This window comes from Leuciscus leuciscus, assembly GCF_965113295.1.
Source record: "Leuciscus leuciscus genome assembly, chromosome: 22".
NCBI classification, from domain to species: Eukaryota; Metazoa; Chordata; class Actinopteri; order Cypriniformes; family Leuciscidae; genus Leuciscus; species Leuciscus leuciscus.
In genome coordinates, this window is record NC_138746.1 from 32,766,733 (window position 1) to 32,789,076 (window position 22,344).

At 38.1% G+C, this 22,344-nt stretch overlaps 1 protein-coding gene and 1 long non-coding RNA gene across 2 annotated transcripts in view; both read left to right on the plus strand.

The window, feature by feature from the left end:
* The first annotated feature begins 1,264 nt into the window (after positions 1–1,264).
* eml4 (EMAP like 4) overlaps positions 1,265–22,344 on the plus strand; it is a 70,688-nt gene continuing 49,608 nt past the window's right edge. The window contains 2 exon segments of the mRNA XM_082154675.1: positions 1,265–1,526; positions 14,988–15,167. Of these exon segments, the coding sequence (XP_082010801.1) occupies positions 1,469–1,526; positions 14,988–15,167 (238 nt within the window). The 5' untranslated portion in view covers positions 1,265–1,468.
* LOC309487131 lies at positions 1,534–4,519 on the plus strand. The gene is made up of 2 exons (XR_014201772.1): positions 1,534–3,576; positions 3,713–4,519. It is a non-coding gene; the product is annotated as an uncharacterized lncRNA (long non-coding RNA).

Below are 22,344 nucleotides of genomic sequence, written 5' to 3' on the forward strand. Positions count from 1 at the left end.
GTATGATAATTTGTGTAAATGTGTAAGCTAGATTTATAATAAATAAATAATCTATCTATCTATCTATCTATCTATCTATCGTTCTATCTATCGTTCTATCTATCGTTCTATCGTATGATTTGCAAAAATGAAAACTGCTGCTTCTGTGTAGATGAGAGAATCAAAGTGTATGCGCGTTGTGCACACGCTACATTGATTATGGCCAAGCATGCGCCCTTAAAATAGCATATGAATAACATGCGCAACGCGCCACTGACTTTAAACAAGGTTTTTTCGGTTAGTGGCGGAATTGTTTTCTAAACCTGCAAAATAGCATGAGGGAACGTTTGCGCCGGAACACGCCTCCTCTTTGCGCTGAACCGCCGCCGGGAGCGCAAGTGTTTTTCCTAGTTTACAGACGTGCGTCTGAGGAGGGAAAAGTCCACTGTGCGCGGGTGCAAAATAGGAATGATACATGCGTCGCTGTACAAAGTCTATTGCGCTGGGTGCAAGATAGGGCCCATGGTCTTTATGTTGTTTCTACATTAATTTGGAGTTTAAATGTGAAATTATTATAATATAAAGCTATGTTAAAAAATTTCATTTCAGGTGCGATTAATTGCGATTAATTACAGAAACATTTCAGATTAATTAGATAATTATTTTAATCGGATTAAAGCACTATTATATTATATTATATTATGTTGTATTATATTATACTGAACTGTTCTGCATGACGTTTTTAAAAAATTAAATAATGTAATAGACTTTCTTGGTAAAGAACAGCAGATAACAAAGCATTGTAAAAAAAAAAAAACAAAAAAAAAAAAATTGTTTGCTTAGGTAACCTACAAATGTGCTTCTGAATTAACTGCTTGTTCTCAGAAATATGATTTCATATCTCCAAGTCACATCAGGGGTCAAATAAAATGGAAAAAGCACCTTCGAGTTGCCGCTGTGTGATGTAAGCAGTGTGTGTGTGTGTGTGTGTGTGTCCACTGTACAGGTCTGGTACAGTACAGATGATGTTTTTGCTCTGGTGGACGAATGATCAGTGGAAGAGTGAGAGGTTTTAGAGGCAACACTGGCTCATTTCAGAGCGCTTTAGTGTGCGTGGCCGTTCTCCTGAAGCTTTGACACCTCCACGTGTTCTCCTCCCCTCCCCCCGTCCCAGTGCACTGTGCGTGTGTGTGTGTGTCCGCTGGAACAGCAGAGGTTTAAGACGCTCGAGCAGGGGAGCTTTAGCCACTCCCTAAGCCAACCAAGATTTTCTTTTTTTATCCCTTTATCTCCTCCTCCTCTAGTTTCCCTTGTTCTCGCTCACCCTCACGCTCACTCGCTCGCCCTGGCTTTTGTGTGAGCGGGCGTATGTGTGCAGCACCGTGCGAGAACAGAAGAATGTGTGTGTGAGACAGAGAAAGAGAGACACAGGCACAGACAGACAGACGAGGAGAAGCGTAGAAGACAAGATCTCGTGCAGCGGTGAAGAATGGAAGACAGCGCGACAGTGTGTAACTCTACGGCCATGCTGAACAACCACTGCACCGGTAATGCAGCACAGCGGGATTGTGGGGAGGGTTGTGTGTGTGTGATTGAGATGCATGTGTGTGTGTTCAATGAATAAGCAAGAGTCTTCCTTTTTGTCATGTGGAGGTTCCCTTCTTCACACCACACAGAGAGGAAGTGTGTGTAACGCTCTAACCTCACTACATTGATGCATCTCAGCGGTGTGTGTGTGTTTAGTGGGATTCAAGCAGTTCATTTGAATGCTTGTAAATGGTCACCACCCCGGAGAGAGTTGTGTGTGGTTAGTTGTACTTCAAAATAAATATTTTTTTTATAAATTTATGTTGGCTTGACTGCAAAATTTCTGCAAAATTCCTCATTTTCTAGCTTGCAATGTTTTTCTTGCAATGCATGATGAAATATTGCCCCAAAACACAATTTTTCCTTTGAACGTTCAACATGCATTGAGAATGTTCTGGCTGGATGCTTCAGGCTTCCTCCAGCAGATTTGGCTCAGACCTACAGCCAGTTCTGATGTCCCGTGCATTGCCTCTCCTAACCGATCGAACGCACACTTTTACCTCAGGACATGATCAAACATCAATTCTGTAGACTTGCACTGAACATTTCTTACTCAATCCACCACATTTAGCACAGACTCTCAGGCTGTCTTTTCAAATAATTCACCTTAGGCATTTTCTTAGTGTAGAAGATCCATGAACTTTTGTTGAGGGAATGTTAGGAGGACTGTACTGCAAGTTTTATGTTAAAAGTTAATTATTGATTATAAAAGTGTTCATTTTAACCTATTTTTTTTATTAGAAAGTGTTTAAATTATTGAGTTAAACGTGTTTAATTTGGCGCAAATTTTCAGGCATATATTACTGTTAAAAAGGTTGGGGTCAGTAAGATTAAAAATATATATATAATTAATGTTTTTATTCAGCAAGGACACATTAAATTGATCAAAAGTGACAGTAAAGACAAAATATTTATATTTCAAATAAACAGTTTTCAACTTTGATAATAATCAGAAATGTTTCTTGAGCATCAAATCAGTATATTATAATGATTTCTGAAGGATCATGTGACACTGAAGACTGGAGTAATGATGCTGAAAATCCAGCTTTGATCACAGGAATAAATTACAATATATTCAGATGATAAAAAATAAAAAAACATTATTTTAAATGGTAATATTTTCTTTTTTGGTCAAATAAATGCAGCCTTGGTGAGCATTAGAAGCTTCTTTCAAAAACATTTAAAAATCTAATCTACCTTGATTTAGATTTATGAATGGTAGTCAGTGCATGTCATGCCCATAAACAAAATAAAGTCTAGTTACCGTGGCAGCATATATTCTATATGCTTATATTAACTACATAGTATTTAGAAGTACTCATACCGGTTCTTTTTTCTTAATGAAACTCTTGATGAAACTATTCAGATCCGTGTGGTAAAGTTACAGGATGAGATTCATCCACGCAGAACCTGTTCCTCTGTAAGCTGTGTTTCAACCACAGATGTAAATATCGTTCTGTTTCAGTCGATATAACCTTCAAACTTTAAGGCTTTTAAAACATTTGTGAACTTCATGATGAGGTTTTCTCAAGTCAGCATTCACAGATTATCTTGACAAACTGTCTTTTCTCTAGTTAGACGATGTTGTGTCTAGTGTGCGTGTGTGTAGATGCTTGTTTCTGTGTCTTGTGGCTTTTTATTGGGATGCCACGTCTGTACAGAGTCTGTTTGTGGTGTCTCATTCATGGAGAACTGGCTTGGGGGAGTAGAAGCAAATCTCTCAGTAAAAGTGTGTGTGTGTGTGTGTGTGTGTGTGTGTCTCTGTGTGTGTGTGGTTCAGGTATACCTTATATTATGGGGACAGAGATGGCAATATCTGAAATCATTGTCCTTGTGGGGTCCAAACAGCTTATGAATCATAACATGGGATGTTTTTTGAAAATTAAAAAATGCAGAAAGTTTTCTGTGATGACTAGGTTTAAGGTTTGGGGATAAAACAAAATACAGTTTATACTGTATAAAAAGCATGGTCTATTGTGTGTGTGTGTGTGTGTGTGTGTGTGTGTGTGTGTGTGTGTGTGTGTGTGTGTGTGTGTGTGTGTGTGTGTGTGTGTGTGTGTGTGTGTGTGTGTGTGTGTGTGTGTGTGTGTGTGTGTGTGTGTGTGTGTGTGTGTGTGTGTGTGTGTGTGTGTGTGTGAAAGGTTAGACTATCTCTATTGAGGATGTGAAACAGAAATACACAGGTTCAGTGGCTGAATACTGCCTCTGGTCAGGGTGTTTCTTCCTTTCATTGTAATAAACCGTGGTTAACAAAACAATAAAAAAAGGTGAACGATTAACTAGTGTGTGTGTGTGTGTGTGTGTGTGTGTGTGTGTCTTTGCTCACACCATATGTGTGTGCCTGCAGTGTACTGTATGTGTTCAGCTGGTGTTTGGATGGAGTGTGTTTGCATGTCTCCTTGCAGATGGTACACACACATTACTGTTTACCTCCTTCTCTATGTAAATTTCCTTCTGTGATGTACTCTTTTCTCATCTTCTTTAGATGAAGTTTAATAAAGGTTCTTTAATGAAATAAAAAAATAAAACGTAAAAAAAAACTGGTAAAACACTTTCTCCTATCCGGGTTTGAATGCGGAGACAACTGTAAGTAAACCATTAAAGGTTTATTTCCTCTAAGTGTAAACACTGAGTCTCTGTGGCGCTTTCAAAACTTTGCTCTGTTTGTTTAAGTGTTCAGACCCGCTCAGCACGGCAACACAGGCTCAACCAATGGCAGAGCTCTGGGGTGGGGCTTTCTGTTTGTCTGACCAATGGGGAATGACAGAAACCTGTTTGAAAACACAATCTTTGCAATTCTGTTTGGCACTGAAAATACACACTTCAGTTTTTAAGACAGTAAAGGAGTGTTGAAAATTAAACTCTTGCGTAACAATTATACTACCAAAGTTCATCTCTCTCTCTCTCTCTCTCTCTCTCTCTCTCTCTCTCTCTCTCTCTCTCTCTCTCTCTCTCTAACACCTCTTTCAGTTGTTTTATCTCGTCACATCTTTTATAAGCATATACTGAAAAACATGCAGCACAATTATACCCGTGTATATTACATCACACACACATTTACCTAGCAATCTGCTGTAGTTGCAGGACAATCCATAGACTTCTATGTCTAGCTAGTAAGGTTGAAATATTGCAAATGTAGGAATCGTTGAATGATAATTTATGATAACTGAATGATTTTAATACTTTGCGTTTTAGTTTGACGCAGACAGCAGAGAATAGACTGTGCGATTGATACTGTGAGTGTGAGCGTATGCATGTGTTCTCATAGCGAAGTATCGATTTTCATGCAAAATAAAACACTAAAACACAGTCTTCACTGTATGAATTAAATATAAATTGTTTCTTATTAAAGATTCAAAAGTTATTCAGTCAAGAGCAGTGAGTCATTTCCTCTTTTGTCTTTCGTTGTTTAACTTGAATGACACAGACTGCAGAAGGTATATTAGGCTGCTGTCACTTTAAGACCACTGATATACACCCAACTGTTTATGTTCACTTCAGACATAACCGACTGTGTGCTCTGGCGGTGTAGCATTCAACACATGTAGCCTATCTCATTGAGTTCTTTATTAATGGCTTCAGAATTATTATAACCTTGTGCTCGTCCCACTCAATATTTTCTCATTCATGCGTGTTTCTTTAGCACTTTAAATGGTCAATAACTGGTGGTAGCACTGTGCTATATGGATATATTTACATACCGCATTGTACATTATCTAAGAACACCCTAACCCTAATGGAAATCTTCTGCAAAAACTGCATTTTCTAAAAAAAAATATTTTTTTAAAGCTCACTTCTGGCTATTAATCTGTTCCCAGAATATGGGTGAGCAGACACACAAACACAAACACACACACACACACACACACACACACACACACACACACACACACACACACACACAGGTGCTGTTACAACCGTCTGCTGGTATTTGGCGCTGGACTTGATGTACGTTAGGCGAGAGTCCAGCAGAGAGTCTCTCAGACAACTTTAACAGATGGACAGCCGCTGTCTGCTGTGTGTGTGTGTGTGTGTGTGTGTGTGTGTGGGTGTGTGTTTGTGTAGGATGTGTTCATGTGTTTAAGTTTATCTAGCGGTCAGAGGTTAGTTTGGAATTGTGCAATCGATATCCAAACCATAAGAATAGAAACTACTAGCTCTTCTGCTTCTGCATTGCTGGACGTCTGCACAGATATAAATGACTTTTCAAAGCACAACAAAAACATTAGCCATGAGGAAATCACGTTTAGATGATGTTTGCACAAACAAAGTATTAAAAAAACAAACTACCACGGGATTACCATCGTTTTTTGGCCATGTATTTGTGGACTTTCATATGATGGATGGTGTTTCTGTAGTTTTCTTTGAAGGACTTTGGTGTACCATGGTATTATGATGATGGTATCTGATACTATCACTGTACCGTGGATCTGCCCCATTATTATTTGTAACAGTGGTAGTTAGAGGTCGATGAATAGCCAATGCTGATAACAATATATCAGAGTGGCTGGAGGCCGATGTAGTAGCGACGTGTGTATTAAACCGTTTTTTTTTTTTTTTTTTTTTTTTTTTTTTTTTTTTACTTTTTATACTATTTTTATTTTATTTTTTTAAAATATATTTTATTCTTAGAATTTGTATTACTATGTTTCTTGTTGTATTTGTATTTGTATATGTGCACTGGAAGCTTCAGTACCAAGAAAAATTCCTTGTGGGTGCAAGCACACTTGGCAATAAAGCTCTTTCTGATTCTGATTCTGATAAGATCATGTTTATCTATTAAATAACGCAGACTAAATGAATGTGTGTTAGTAGAGTGGATGTGCAGTTCTCTGTGCAGTAATCCACTCATCTATCAGCATCAGCGCTGCGTAACCCTGTCTCTACACTTGCTCCGCACTCACAGTTGGCCCGAATGCACAGTCTAATGTCTTTAAACGAACGTGTCAGCACACGCGCTAAACAATCTGAAGCCGCTGCGAGGCAAGATGCTGGAATCTGCTGCTCGATAATTAGCACTTCATGCAGACGTGCATTTTATAATTACAGCACAAGGCAAACCTTCATTCTTGGGCACGCGCTGGCACTGCCTGTGTTCAGAACTGAAGACTAGCGTACTGCACTGCATGATGCCTACCATTGGTTAGACATACTATGTGAAATTGTACATATTGTTCCGTTCAGATGGTGTTCAGAAAAGTTTCAGAGCACTTCTGTCACATCACGTCATTTTGATGTATGTTTAATTCAGAGAGTGGCGAGTTAACATTTAGAGTCAAGTCACCTTTATTTATATAGCACTTTATACAATATAGATTGTTTCAAAGCAGCTTTACACTGATAATAGAAAAAATTTTGCATTTCCGCTGTTGTTCAGCTGAAGTCAGTTCATGGTTGATTTACTGATAATTAAATAACTGATAACTTTAAGTAACACTTTTTTTTATTTTTGCTGGTAATTCAATGTTAAAATGTTATCGGCAGAGTGTTCAAATGATTTTTCTACCAGTTTTGCTGCACTGTTGTGGAAGGTCAAGTCGAGCACACTGCAGTAGTGGCCACAAATTATGTTTAATGACCCTACAAGTTCAATAAACCATCAAATTAATTAAGGTATTTATTACACAGAATTATTTGGTTAAAAAGGCAAACTACAGCTACAGGTTTTATTTTACCTACCATGCAAAAAATTTTAATAAAAAAACTTTATTAAAAAAATGTAAATGTAAAAAAATAAAAAGAATTGCATGGTAGGTAAAATAAAACTATGCTATTTGAACACAGCCATGGCCATTACTCTGAAATTACTTCCGGATTATTAGTCACATGGAAATATTATATGGTCAAGTTAAACACGTCCTTGCAGTGTATACTGCGTTTTTGGTAGTTTTGGTAAAACTGGTCATTATGGTAGTTTCGACGGCCAATCGTAGGGCTGCATGATTAATCATATTTTAATCGTGATAACAAAAGCACATGCAACATGCAGGCCTGCAGCTCTCTTAACAGTTGCTTAGTCTTTTGAGCATCAGCTAAATCTGTCCACAATCTAAGGAGAGAAGGTGGTGAAAACGCATGTCACAACACTGCTCTGTGCCTCTTATCATCATCTAATCTCACACCAGCCCCTATCCATGTGTGAGTGTGGTTTTGTGTGAGTGTGTGTGTGTGTATCGTGTGTCGAGCCTCGGGACATTACAGTGAATCATTAACATGAAGCTTCAGTGCTGTGTAGTTAATCATGTCTGTTACATGTCTGCTATTCTGCTGAAGAATCTCATTCATAAAGCTGCAGGACACACTCTTACAAACACACACAGCCCTTCAAATCAGAACGACTCCGCAAAACCTTTGGCTTAAAGAGGTATTTCCCCCAAAAAATTAATGTTCCGTTAGAGTTTCAGCCTCATCTTGTGCCAAACTTAAATGACTTTCTTCACAGAATCACATGACGTGACACTTTTCCATATAATGAAAGTCATATGGGTTTTAGAACAAACATGAGGGCGAGTAAATGATGACAGAATATTAATTTCTGGGTGCTGTATTCCTTTATGACTTTCAGACAATTTATGCATTCGATGTAAGGATTATGGAATCAACTTTTGAAGGTTAGATTTGATTAGGAAAAAGGCTGGGTGAAAAATATCATAATATTACTCTTTTGAACTTTTCTATTCATCAAAGAATCCTGAAAAAAATGATCATGATTTCCACAGAAATATTAAGCAGCACAAATGCTTTCAACATTGAGTCATTTTTGAAATGCAAATGAATTGCTGACTCAGGGTTTTGAATTGTTTCATTCAAACAGACAGTATGATCTGATTCAAGTAAAACATAAAGACTCATTAATAAGGCCTTGGCAGCAAAAGAAGTCATTCCCTACTGAACGCTGTGGTGGTGAAGCTCATAACCTTGAGATGAGGGCAGAGCCACGGAGTCTCTGTATGCAAATGTGTGCTCTCATATCTGGTACACGTGTATGAGTGTGTAATCCCCTGTGTGTAGACATGCTGACTTATTATGTAAAATTCATATTGCAAACATGCAGCAATGATACTCAGTTCCCTGAGGTTGTCTGGAGCTGTGTGTGTGCGTGTGCGCGTGCGCGTGATTCTGTGTCACAAGTACATTTACAGTAGTCTTATAAGCCACATCACCACAAAAAGAGAGGTTGGCTTTTTTTGCTTTATTCAGAAATGCAAAAATCTATTTAGTGTTATGAATATCTCCTGTTAGATTTCAGGTTTAGTTGTGTGGTGTGAATCTAACTGAGAGTTCTTCATACAAACGTAGTTGAGATTACACCTCTCAGCGGAGGTGCGTCACTGCTTCTCTCTTAGAAAAATGAAAACGAAGTGTAAATTTATTTCAGTATTTTCACTCTCAGCGCCCACATCGCTGAGGTCACTTCCTGTATGAGCTCACCTCTGCAAAGACTGAGTATCACAGCTTCCATTTTTTACTACTCAAAGTTACTTCAAAGAATACCATGGTACAATTTCAAACAGTTATTACCAAGATGCATTGTTGAAAAAATATGGTAACACAAAAATGAGTGTGGTCCTACTGTTTTCTTTGGACCATCTCTGAGTCGTTGTATATGAGGGTTATTTTTCACATTAGCAAAAAAAAAAAAAGTGTAAAAACAATATGCTTTCTCAATAAAACAACTATTGGTTTAAGTTTATATATGTTATCAGTGCAACATATCTGCTAGTTGTGAAGCTTAATCATTAAATGATTAAACCATTTTGATATTACAAAGAAAGAGGTGTTTTCCCTGGTGAGCTTGTCAACTATGTTTCAGACAAACTGTTTGCCACTACATACACTGATTAAGTGCTACACTTACTGTACTATACCCTGTAGTGTAACATAAACCCTGAAAGAATATCAAAATCAGCAGTCTAGATAACAAATCAGTCAAAACATGGTTGACTGGACACATTGTTATAGCAGCCCGATCTGAAGATCTCTTATGTTTCCACTTGCAAATAAACAATATATATAGTTAATTTGGTCAAATTAGTGAAATCTCATCTTGATTCACACTCATATATCAAGATTCTCTCTCCAATGACTTTGGATGGATTCTGAGTGTAGTTTTTAACCACAGATGTGTGATGACGCTGCATGTGCTTTAGAGGCATCTCATGCTTTTATGACGCAAAATTAATGTAAACACAGTCAGTTATGTCTTAAGGGATTAGACAGAAAATGATTAGACTTAAAAAGAATGTTATATGTCTAAATCTATCCCTAAACTTAACCTTAACCCATATAGCTACCTTACTGTACACGATGGGTCCAAAGAACATGATAATTCTATAGTACTTTTCAAAGTGTTCACTGAACATTTAGTTATGACATGCATGCGAGTGTATAATAACCCTACTTCAGTTAAATGTTTTGTCTTCTAAACCATATAAGACTCACACATACACTTAACCAGTTCAGACATGTACAGCCATGTGCTTTACTCCAGTTTACAAGTGTGCAAAGTGTTTTAATCATCTTCTAACCCCGTCAGCGTGACTTGATCTTTTTTTTTCTTTTTTTTTTGCCAGGTAAGAGACGTCTCTACCGCTTTTCTCGAGGGTCAAGTCCAAACTAGTTCTGTGTGGGACCAGTCTTTGCTTTCATCTAATCCTTATCTCGTACTCCGGAAGCGCGCAGCTAAACACCACGTCAGATTATCAAGGCTATCTGTTATGAATAAGTGTTGCAAATGCTAAACATTAACAACACACATCAATCAATGCTTTCGAACGTTGTGTTTGTGTGTGACTCGATCCTGAATGTGTCTGATTGCACAACAGAGTCTTATCTCAGCTCCAAAATCTGCCATTTAACCCTGAGGACTTCCTCCATAGACAGAATCAAGCATGCCAAAAACGCCTTACGAGCGTGCGATCTGGCGGCGCGCCACGGGACTGTCCTGCAGCGAGTCGAGGATCTCACTGGAGTTGTGTGTGTGAGTGTTTGTTGGTCTCTGGTCTGAGCATGGGATGTTAGCACATGTTTAATGCGAGATAAATAAATCAATTTCATTCAGAGGGAATGCATGTTAGTTCGGGTGTGTGTGTGTGTGTGTGTGTGTGTGTGTGTGTACGTGCTTAAGGGGTGGGGGAGAAAACTGAGGAATTTGACAAGCTATTGTGAAATATGACATGTGCACAGGCCTTCCTTCCTCTTGTACCCTGCAAGGACTCATGGGTAGAAGTGTGGAGGAGGGCAGGTTTCCCCTCAGTTTAGGTGTACCCCAGAAACGTCATGCCGCTGATATATTCGGTGGAGGTTACCTGGGGATACTCGTCCACCCTCGAACCCTCCCTTTCTCTTTCTTCTTAGCACGCTCGCTCTGCCCTGTTTTTTTCCGTACGAACTGCCAGTATCAAACAACCTCCCAAAGCCATTTCCTCTCAAAGAAATGCATTGTGTTATTAATGTTTGCCCTCTCCATGTTTCCGTGGGCCGCTGAGATAAGATGGTTTGAGAGGAAGGACCTGCAGACAGGGAGGAAACTGTGGGCAGGGGGAGCAAGTGAAATATTGTGGCGTTTTGCAGCACTCCAGACTTTGGATTTTATGAACTACTTCCTGCAACCTTGAGATGTTTGCTTTTAATTTCTTGGTACATTTTTTACTTAGATAAAACAGTTGTTTAAGTGACGTTGGTTCGTGTGTGTAGTGTTTTTTATGTTAACTTGTGAACATTCACTTATGTTCTGGTTCTTTAGGTCAGTGGTTCTCGGTTCTGGACTACTCTACATCAGATTGTACTTTGGACAAGTAATGACTTGACGTATCAAAATTGCCAATCGTATCAAAGTGAATAAAATTGGCGGTCACATTGAGTCATTTTCGAACCAAGCAGCTTTCTGTTGGTTAACATAGCGAATTCACATGACCATCTTGAACCTGTTGCGAAATCTGTGAATAATTTTCCCAATCGTGTGGATTTCTATTGAGTTGACTGAATTTTGCAATCAAAAATTCACTGAACAGTGATAAATGTGGCTGCACCTTTACAGTCAAACATTGACATTTATTAATATAGACCATTTTTGTCTGCTTTGGTATCTGCTTTTTTTTTTTGCTTGTTAGTACAGATACATTTGCGAATTTGACATTGACAACAAAACATAGCAAATGTTTTCTCCTTTCTTTTCAAGCTTGATAAGCCTAATTATTTGTGCTATTCTAACTACACAGGAAAAAAAGGTGTAGGATTTCCTTTAAAAAAAAAAAAAAAGTATTTGGGAATTGCTAGTAAATTTCACAAATGACCTCAAAGAAATGGCAAGTAAAACATTGAATTAAGCATGTAATTTGGAAGTAGAAAGACTTAAATACATTTTCTTGTGAAATGTACTCCAGTAATCTTTATTTAACTACTTCCAAATATATATATTTTTTACAGTGTTTGCACAATTAAATATATGAAGCCCCTAAGGGGACATGATGATGGAAATGAATATCAGATGGAAAATAATATTTAAATGCTTTTGTTTTCCTCAGAGAAACTTTATATGTATTTGCTGACAAACTGTTTACGTTGTCTCAAAAAAGTATCCCTTCCCCCCAAGAAGCTTTGTGTTTGCTCACAAAAGCATTTAATATAACTTTCCTCCCATCTTTTGCTTTTTCTATCATCATGTCCCCTTAGGTGCTCCATAGTTCAAGCATTTTAAAACACACTAAGCAATTAATTTATGTCTCATGCCATGCCACACAATATAAACTTATTTAACTAAACATCACTCTCAAGACAATAATCGCTCAGTGTGTACCTGGCTTAAGATGGTTTAATCTTCAATTGTAGCATGAGATTAGCATTGTAAATCTTGTGAAAGCACATCCCCATATTAAGGTTTGATCTTCCAAAGAACATTTCTGCGAACTAGAAGCTGTACGTTTGCCTCAGAAATAGTCTTCGTCGTCACTCTGCTATTGGCTTAGCATCCTGATGTGGATCCTGAGGGAGGAATTCTGATCCCAATTTGCCTCCTTCATTTGATGAAGGACTGCTGCCATTATCAATCGCAAATAGACAAACACATGTTTACATCAAATTCAGCTGGATATTTACGGTTGATATAGCAGCAGAAATTCACCACTGATTATTCTCGGGGATGTTGCAATAATTTGGCCTTCAGATGTTGACTTTAAAAAGGAAATTACGAAAATAAACAGGACTAAGGTGATTAATGGTAGTATTGGTGATCCTGAGGCAGGAATGAGAGGGTTGATATGCAGTTCTGACAGACTGAGTATCGATCAGTAGTTTGCGCTGGATTGGCGTCTCTGACTCACGATGGCTTGGACGGCTCCAGGAGTTTGATTGAATCGTTTCTCTCTCCATGGTTGCGGTTGCCAGATTGAACCGATTGATCTCTGTGCTAACAACTAACTGTAAAGTGTGTTAGCTCAGCTGTTGGCGGAGGATCTAGCTAATGCGTTCGGCTTTTTGTCTAATAATGGACTCTGGGTTAGAGTGCACAGAGAGTCCCTTTTTTGTAGGGATGAAATGGTTACGGGTTGATGATAAACAGCAATAAAATTCATAAAATTAAATATCATTAAAGCTATGTTTGATTTCCACAGTAAGCAACAGTCTCACACAGATACAGCGTGCAGTGTAGAATTGTTATGCACTGTTGTAAATTTTGATGTTAATGTGCATTCTGAAATCTAAACGATTCAGATTGCAAGGTATATAGAATTATCCAGAGCAGATAAAATACCTATAATCATATATCATTTTGACTCGTCCCTTTTCTTAAAAAATGGTTTAAGGCTGAAATGTGTGGTTTATCATAATGCAATACTTTTGGTGTGTGTGTGTGTGTGTGTGTGTGTGTGTCGACCTGAAGACTGCAGGCTCCGTTATCATTAAGGCTATGTGGGGAATATGACTGGATGTGCGGTGTGTTAATAGGCTTCTCGTATTTGCGCCCATGCGTTTTGTTTGTTCGAATTGTGTGTGGGTGAGAATGAGAGTACTTCCAGTGATTTATAAGTGGTGTAAAAATGTCCTACGGTCTGGTTTCAAGCTTGGATCCGAGATGTGTTGGTGTGTGAGAGTTTGAGTTGTTATATGGTATTTTATGCCCCTTAAACGAGCTAACCGCAGCTGAGAATGCTGGGCCTCCTCGATCAGGGAACCAGTCCAGCACTCAAAGTCCCGACCACAGTAACGCCTGGCAGCCCATGCCCCCCATCCAGAGCCCAGCACTGATGTTCCCAGGAATACTGATGACCTTCTGCAGCAAACAAACACTTGAAGGAAAGTTCACCCCAAAATCAACTTTTTTCTCAGCCTCGTGAGATTCCAAATGACTTCCTTCTTCTGGAAAAAAAGAAGATATTTGTCTCAATAATTATTTTATTTTTTGGCCATACCATAAAAGTCAAAACTGTTTGTTCACCAGAATTCTTCAAAATATCTTCTTTTGTTTTCCACAGAGGAAAGACATAAGATCCAGATTTTCAGTGTTCATTTTCTCTGACATGCAAGAGAGCAGCAAAAGCTGCAGCCGGTGAAACTGCAGGAGGAAAGAGCCGAGGCTCAATGCAGAAAAATGCCATTTGCTCACCGCTGATTTAATCTTTAATCTGCCCTCTTCTCTCACTGTCTCATTCATATTTTTTCTGTGCATAAACGGCCGCAAGCTCTTTCTCCATGTTGTTTGTTGACATTGGTGGTGTCTGGACTTCAGGATTGGGAAAGCTCGGATGTTACTTATCGATGGCAAATGTGCTTTGAAGAACGATGAGGCTCTATATGGGCCGTGAGTTTGCTGACTTCTGAGCATATATTCATCTAGACTACAGAGGATTGGTTTAAAGCAACACTACAGTAGGAGAGTTCTGTGGAATAGTTTACACTTTCATTTGATGAAATAACCCAGAGAAGAGCCATTTATATCAGAGTGAATGGAAACAAATTTAAGTGTGTCTGTATATGCAGTGATTATTATGTTTCTAGCATGTTATATGTTTGGGAACAGTTCTTCTAACCATAATTGATGGAGTGTGTAGTTTTTCATTTCTTAAACAACCATGTATGAAGAAACATCATGGCCATATTCCAGGATGACAATGTCAAGATTTATCAGGCTCAGATTGTGAAAGAATGGTTGTGAGGAGCATGAAGAATTGTTTTCTCCTCTGAGTCCAGATCTTAAATTGACTGAAAGTGTTTGGGATGTGCTGGAGGAGACTTTACAGAGTGCTGGACTCTTGCATTGACAATACAAGATCCTGACCAAACATTGATGACCCTTTTGATGGAAATAAATGTTGAGATGTTATATCCATCAAGAGGTGCATCGATGTTTGGTGAAGATCGTGTACTTCTATATCATGTATCTGTACTCTCTGATGAGAAATGCATCTCTGTGTGTGTGCCAGATGACAGCATCTCAGCGGCGAGCACCTCCGACGTGCAGGACCGGCTGTCGTCTCTGGAGCTGCGGGTTCAACAGCAGGAGGACGAGCTGACGGTGATGAAGGCTGCGCTGGCAGATGTGCTCAGACGTCTGGCTCAGTCCGAGGACGCCACCGCTGCCAAAAAACAGCAGGGCAGCAAAGGTAACCTAGCTCTGCAGTGTGTGTGTGTGTGTGTGCCTCCAGTGATCCTCACACTGTTTACACAGAGGAAGTGGAGGAGCGCAGCCAGACCAGGATCTGTTAACAGTTTCAATCCATCCTTGACCCACGGCGCTGAACGTTTCCATTTGAATACCAGCTGTGTGTGTGTCAGTGTGTGAACGCGTCTGTGTGTGTCAGTGTGTGAACGCGTGTGTGTGTGAGAGCGTGTGATCTTGGGGGCTGCTTGAGGGAAGGCATTTTAATGTTTGACTATTAAAACTGACTTCACTTTGTTCTCTGTTTAACGCACCGTATAAAACACACTGGCTGCCTCTTGCCCCCTTTCTCTCGCTCTCTCACACACACACACACACACACACACACACACACACACACACACACACACACACACACACACACACACACACACACACACACACACACGTATGCAGCAAACACATGCAAACTAAAAGTTTGATGTTGAAATACTTTTATTCTTTCCTAGTTTAATGTGTAGAGACTTTTAAGCAAGTCATTCAGTGGTTGAGAGCGAGGCGCTAACAAAACATTGCTCTGTTTGTTTGAGCGGCCCAATGTTGACAGCTGACTCAGCCAATGACGCTTGAGTTTGGAGCGGGTACCTCGTCATCTACTGGTACCGTATGTTTTTTGGAAATATATAAGCAAAACTGTGGGCAGAATGCAGGGTTTCATAATAACTGAGGTCCCAAACTTGATCTAGTGAAGGGATGAAAATGTAGATTTCTCTGATCTACATATGTGCATTTCAAGACATTTGAAGGCCATGGAGATTGGATAACAATAGCTTTAAAAACATGTCAGTGGGCAGAAGATTATTTGTCAATTCCTGCTCTCTCCTCATCTCCATCACTCTTCCTTTTTCTCTCATTCTCCTTATCTTGCCGTCTCTTCCCCTCCTTTTAGTCTTTTCATTGTCATCTGTGTCGGCGAAGCAAGTAAACACAGGGTCAACTGATATTTATGTTTTATGAATCATTTTCTTGGAAATGTTAATTTACTGAAGGCTACCAGGAAAGCTAGGTAACTAAGTTAATTAAATTCATTCAAAATTCTGTATGTACACATTCATTATTAATCTAATGCCTAATATGATGAAAACGCTTCGCTAATGTTTCTTGTCCTCTCAGGCTCTCACATTGACAGTAAATTATATAAGCTTATTTTCAATTAAAAAAATTGTGAAATTAGGTCAAAATTATGAGTTTTCTTGATTATTTTTGTCGATTGTTTAACATTTCTATCCTAAACCAAGTACTTACTATACAGTATGCTCTGCTATTTTGGATGCAGCGAATGTCACATATGCTAGCCTTCACGTCAAAACTGAAGTGCACATACTCTGGGTTCAGGCTTTATTGTCATTAGCATCGGATTCAGCACACATCTTCACATTTTCTCTATATGATGTTTTATTAATATTTGATAAACGGCAGGAGCACGTTCAGATAATCTACCATCAGCATGAGACTTACCTCTGATCCACGACAGTTTTCCAGCATCCACTCCTCACTCTCTATTATTCCTATCCCAGCCAGGCATATGGGGGGAGTACTCTGTGTTCGGGCCAAAATCCAGAGAAAAGCTCCATTCGTTCGGACTGCACGCCAATACGCATATTCTGTCCTATATCTGAAGTGCAAACAAAGACATACAAATTGTGCTCAAACGTTTACATGCACATGTACATTGTAAATGTGTAAGCGGGACTGTACGTAACGACAGTGGACGAATGAAGAGAATGAATTGTGGTGCATATGAGGACAGGAGAGATTGAAGAGCTGGAGAATCTGGCACTGTGTAATCCTCTAGATCTGTGTGTCCCGGAGAACACTCTCACACCAGCCGTGTGTTTCAGTGACGCCTCACACACATCCATGACTGGACTCGCTCGAGACCTCATGTTACATTCAGAAGTCATTCAGACCATTTCACACAGATTCTCATTTGTACGTCAGATGTTAGGCTTTGGAAAAATAGATTTGAATAATTGTACTTTTTAGTGTACAAATGTATCCAATTAGACCAACAGACAGACAAATTAATATTTTACTCAACGCAGGCACTAACAAAGGGCAACATTTCTTGAAAATGAAATATTAAGAGCAGAACAAAAACAGAACAATATATATTCATTATACAAATTTCCATGACTTTAGAAGATTTTGCTCCGATTTTTCCTGGCCTGAATTTCTGTGTTATTTCCATGTTTTTGACTACTAAAATGCAGACTTGGGGTAGGCAGTATTATCTTTATTATTGTTTTATTATACATTTTATACATACAATAGTTTAGGATAATTTCAGATTTTTTATGTTTTTAAAAGTAGTCTGTTATGCTTACCAGGCTGCATTTACTTGATGAAAAATACAATATTATGTATTATGCAATATTGTTATTCCTGTTATTCCTGTGATCAAATCTGAATTCAGTGTCACATGATCATTCAGAAATCATTCTAATATGTGATTTGATGCTCAAGAAACATTTATGATTATTAGTGTTGAAAACCATTTTGCTGCTTCATATTTTTGTGGAAAACATCATACATTACCATTTAAAAGTTTGGGATAATAAAGATTGGAATTAATCATTTTATTCAGAAAGTATGCATTAAAATCACAGTAAAGACATGTATAATGTTACAAATTAATCAAAGAATCCAGAACTAAAATGATTATCGTTTCCACAAAAATATTAAGCAGCAAAAACTGTTTTCAACATAGATAATAATAAGAACCATTATTAATAATTAAGCACCAAAAATAACTAATAATTATGAGTCCTAAATCAGCATGTTAGGATGGACTGGAGTAATGATGCTGGAAATTCAGCTTTGCATCACAGGAATATATTGCATTTTACAAGATATTCAAATATAAATCAATTATTGTAATATTGTTTCACAATATTACTGTTTTTACTGCAACAATTTAACCAAATGAAAAGAAAGAAATAACAATTCTGAGTCAGAGAGCAATGAAAACGGGCAAAACGAAAGCAAGCCTCTAAACAAACACAGCGATTGCCAGACGAAAGACGGCCAGCCTCTGACTCAACACACAGCACTACTCTTTCTTATGACTGTTTTCCACATTTTACAGTAATAGGCATCAAAACTGGAGGCTAATGGCCAAAATAAACCTCAACATAATAATATTATTTATTTTAAGCATGAAGACTCAATCATTACTAAAAAGACGCAAGTCGTAAGATGAATGACAGATCATCTTTCCTGACTTCTTTTCTATTGTACTCAAAATATTATCTTTGCCTTATAAGCTACTGTTCATTTTTTAATAGAAAAATACTTTTATTCAGCAAGCATGCATTAAAGACATGCAGTGTAGACATTTATTATATTACAAAAGATTTGTTTCAAATAAACCCTGATCTTTTGAACTTACTTGAACTTAATGTTTTTGATCATAATATCACAATGATTTGTGAAGGATCATGTGACACTGAAGACTTTCTGAAGAAAATTCAGCTTTGATAACAGGAATAAATAACAGTTTAACATATATTCACATCGAAAACAGACATTTTAAATTGTAATAATATTTCACAAAATTGCAGTTTTTACTGTATTCTACAGCCTTGGTGAGCAGGAGAGACTTCCTTCAAAAACATAAACTCACCAACCCAAAACTTTTGAATGATAGTGTATAAATTAGGAGTTATTAACATTAAATGTTCATTACATTCAAATGTACTTTTCTGTATGGCAATATATGCAACACTTTAGGTACTTGCACTTATTGGTGTAATACAATAATAAAAATAACAACACTTTTTATTGTTTTTTTTAATAAATATTTTTTAATATGAAAAATGAATATTAATTTTAAATACTGCTGTGCTGGTTCTCATTTTTCCCACTATTCTCATTCTCTCCAAATTCTCTCTCTTTTCTCTTCCCACTGCCCATATTTTCTCGCTGTGCCCTTTATGGCCCATTATTCTCCTTCATTTCTCACTCGTTTCAAGGCTGACTCACTGCTCAATCCCATATCTATTCCCCCTCATTTCCCATAATCCCCCACATTAGTATCTTTCCCCGAACTCTCACTGTTTCCACTCCAGTCGTCTCCCAAACCTCAGCCTCTCCTCATCCAGCTGCTCTCGGGATGGTATCTGTGAAAGGACTGGATTCACAGAGGAAAAGAGAAGTGTTCCCGCTCGCCGCTGAATGCTGGGCTTTGATGTTGTTTTTGCAGTTAATCTGATAAATATTAAGGGACAACTTTTGCAAGATATCTGGGTCAGTAAGGCAGTGTGCTTTATTTTGGCTGTTACTGGGGTGTTTTTATTGCTAATACGAGTCTTCTTTCATATGAAGAACACTGAATGTGCTTAAGAATGACTTTACCTTTACAAGCTTACATTTTTTGCTGTATTTTAAGCTTGAGAGTGATGGAGAATGCCAGAGGTTTGGGACACAAACAGGCTTCTGATGGAAGGCAGATATTTCCTCGGTTTCCTGTTGGAGTTGGGTCACATAAGGACTTCCTGTGAGGCTGTGCTGACTAGACACACGCACACACACACACGCACACACACACACACACACACAGAGAGTACAGTATAGTGTAGTACAGTACCGTACACCGTATCTAAACAGCATGATCTGTCGTGATCCGTGACAGAAGTGTGAAGGATTAAAGGGATAGTTCACCCCAAAATGAAAATTATCCCATAATTCACTCACCCTCAAGCCATCCAAGGTGTATATGACTTTCTTCTTTCAGCCAAAACACAATCGGAGTTATATTAAAAAATAATCTGGCTCTTCCAAGCTTTATAATGGCAGTGGATGATTTTGAAACCCAAAAAAGCGCATCCATCCATCCATCCATCCATCATAAAAGTAATGCATACGGCTCCGGGGGGTTAATAAAGGCCTTCTGAAGCCAAGCGTTTCTGTAAGAAAAATATCTATATTTATTTATAATCACTGGCTTCCGTATGCGAGTCGAGTTCTGGCGTGTGATGGATGCTCGATTGTTTATTCAATATTTTGGCAAATTTTCAACTATCAGTAATTTGGCCAAAATGTAATGTGGTAAAAAAGCACCAAACGTGTGTTAAATCTAAATTATTCTCTCAGGAGAGTTCTGTTCCCAAGTGCACTTATCCATTCCCCCCTTTTTTGTACCTGTAATCCTGGTTAAAATATTATTGTTATTTTTATTATTATTATTATTATTATTATAGCTCAACTAGTAGAGCATAGCACTAGCAATGGCAAGATCATGGGTTTGATTCTCATGGAGTGCGCGATGTGAGTCACTTTGGATAAAAGTCTCTGCCAAATGCATAAATATATACATTTTTATTTTACAATAAATAGTAATATTGATCTCTATATATATATATATATATATATATATATATATATATATATATATATATATATATATATATATAAATTTTTTTTTTTTTTTTTAATTTTTTTTTATCTGTAATATCTATAAGATATCTTCTTGACTTTATTGTTATTTAGCACGTCTAATGCAAAAGCAGAAGTTAATTTGATCCATAAAATGTTGAATGAGTTGATTTATCAATATGATTGTTCACTGTAACTGTAGCCAATAGGAGTCTCAGCTCTGTTTGTCATGTTTAAATCCGTTCCACAGAATTCTGCAGATTTCCCCATAAAATCAGCACAGAAAATATACAATATATATGAGACTAGAGCTATTTTTTTTTTAAATCTAAGAATAAACCAAGAGAACTAGATAATTAATATCTTGTTCAAATTGTTGATTAAATATGTATAAACATCCTGATTGGGTTTTTAAAGAAACCTGCCCGAGGGTAATTCTGGATCAGGCATTAATGTGAGCGGTAGTTGCTTTGTTGAGTCAAACACGCGCGTCACACACATTCTCTCAGCGGTCTGATGAGGTCAGCCACACACTGTGTGTTTTTGTTGTGTGCTAATGGAGCGTGAAACAGAGCCATGTGGTTCTGACATCGCATCGCCGCCTCCTGATAATATACACACGCGTACGCGTGCCCTGGAGAGAAACTATCATCTGAATCCTGCCCACAATAACTCTCTCAGAGCAGAGAGGTCAAGAGAAGAGACGTTTCAGAGAGAGTTTTAAATAGCACAGCTGATGCAAACCAGTGCAATCATGGCACTGGAGTTTAGCGTGAGAATCCCAGACCAAGCTCAGTCTGTTCTCTAGCATTGCAGGACAACCACAGACAAACTATACACACATCTGAGATGCTTTTAGAAGTTCATTTATATTTTGGCATTACACTGTATACTAAACACAAAGCTTTTAATTGTCTTAACCTCACATTTTCGGTCAGGCAAAATTTAAGCAAATGCGCCACTCAGAAAAACATCAAAGACAGAATGAAGTTTTTGGCTAGTAAGGGAAGTTGTGTGTGTGGAGTGATGAATCTCGATGAAACACGAGTTGCATGATGAGGCTCGAGAGCATTGTCTTTGAAAGTCTGCTGAGAAATATGATAATAAATGCATCTCTACCACAGTGAAGCATGTCGTTTGGGGATCTACTTTACTGTCAAAACTCTATCAGTGTTTCAGAGTGCAGGAGAATATTGCAGAATGGAAGAGGAATGATCAGATGTTGTTATTCAACAAGACAATGCTCCTGCTATTGCAAAGACAATCAAGAAGTGGCATGAGTATCAGGCTCGTGTTTTGGCCTGGTCAGAGTCCAGATTTGAACCCTATAGTGATTATTTGGTCTCACATGAACTGGAAGACGAGCTCATGAAGCTGTTGAGTGGAACAACACTGACTCTTCTTCCTGTCTGCAAGTTGGGAAGGCTATTCCGTGCCAAGTTACTTTATCTACAGTGTTTGTGCAGTTCTTGCCAATCTCCTGACCAGTGACAAGTGATTAAAATGTTTAAGACCATTAAAAGGGCACTAAATAATGTGACATTTTTGGCTTGGTCTTTTTTTTTTTTTCTTTTTTTTTTTTTCTTTTTTTTTTAGGAGTGTACAGTAGCGTAATGAATTCAAAATCAGGTTCAAATGTGAAACAAATTTCAGATTTTCATTTCATTTTGGACCCCACTGTATGTTAAGAAAAGTTTAGGGGTTGGTATATGTTTTAGTTTTTGTATTTTATGCTCACCAAGGCT